Source organism: Eimeria mitis, genomic scaffold (genome assembly GCF_000499745.2).
Source record: "Eimeria mitis Houghton genomic scaffold, Emh_scaff6997, whole genome shotgun sequence".
Taxonomy (NCBI): domain Eukaryota; phylum Apicomplexa; class Conoidasida; order Eucoccidiorida; family Eimeriidae; genus Eimeria; species Eimeria mitis.
In genome coordinates this window covers 1,644-2,728 of record NW_013575087.1, presented here as the reverse complement: position 1 = coordinate 2,728, position 1,085 = coordinate 1,644, and the positions used below count along the sequence as shown (strand labels likewise).

General features: G+C 42.9%; 1 protein-coding gene across 1 annotated transcript; it reads right to left on the bottom strand.

Moving 5' to 3' along the window:
* Positions 1 to 447: 447 nt before the first annotated feature.
* On the bottom strand, positions 448 to 858 carry EMH_0089970 (uncharacterized protein; the record flags this gene model as incomplete). Its single annotated transcript, XM_013501500.1, has 3 exons — positions 448 to 479; positions 555 to 647; positions 774 to 858. The coding sequence occupies 3 exons, from the start codon at positions 856 to 858 to the stop codon at positions 448 to 450; spliced, it is 210 nt and encodes a 69-aa protein (XP_013356954.1).
* Positions 859 to 1,085: the final 227 nt, after the last annotated feature.

Genomic DNA, 1,085 nt, shown 5'->3' with positions numbered 1-1,085 from the left:
TATATATATATATATATATATATATATATATATATATATATATATATATAATCACGAGTCATTGTTCTGGCCAGTACACTGCGCTTTTATAATTGAATAACTCATTCGTATCATGTGGGAGTATGTCGCGCATACATATGTACACAAACACGCACGGTACACGCATTTATCTGCAGCTTTGTACAAATATTACGAATATAGGCAAAGACACTATCTGTATATGCGTATGAATGCACAAATGTACATTTAAATGTACGTTTGCAACATATATATATTAATAATGTGGTATCAATCAGCTGGCAGCTCCGGATGAAGTGGTATTCAGTGTCAGCTTCTCCTTCACTATCACTCTTTCATGAACTTTCGTACTAACACCCTAACCATAAGCTTCCAATTTCTGTTTATTACTTGAGATACCTTCTCAATTTTAAAGGCGGATGCCTGCTTCTATTGCCTTTCCGTCTTGCCACCGTCGAACCCTAGATCGAAGAAAGGGGCGGCAGTGCTCGTTTTTGCATTTCTTTTTTTGATTCAGTTGATTCTGAAGTGCTTACCTGGAGGAGATGCCACTGGAAATATTTCAGATACATTTGAAAGGCGTGGCGGGTCCCAGGCCAGGCGCACTGCAGCTTCGGCTGCTTGGAGCGCTGTAAAGGCACAGAGTAGGAAGGTGGCTCTGACAACCGGCTATTCTTTCTTTTGAATCATCTTTCTGTTTAAAAATACTCTATTCAAAATGCTTGGGCGTCTATCATTGCCTCATTTCGCCTCACCGAGAAGAGGAGCGGCGGCTGGAGCGATCGCAGCGGCGGAAACGCGTGCGGTCGCCGGCCGAAGGTTGCCGGAGGAAGCCGACATCCGATTGGAGAGCAAATGTCTGTTTCAAGAACAAGTGCAATAGAGTGAATAAAAGTCTGGAAAATTAGCGAAGATCGTGCGAATTCCCCAATAGAAGATGGCGGATCCTCCGGTGGGTCGTGGCGAGATGCTCTTTTGAACGCGGCTCACAACAACCTTCTACTGTCTTCTTTATTCTCCCTTCAGGAACAGTTTATCGAGGATGTCGTTTATAAATACATAAGTAC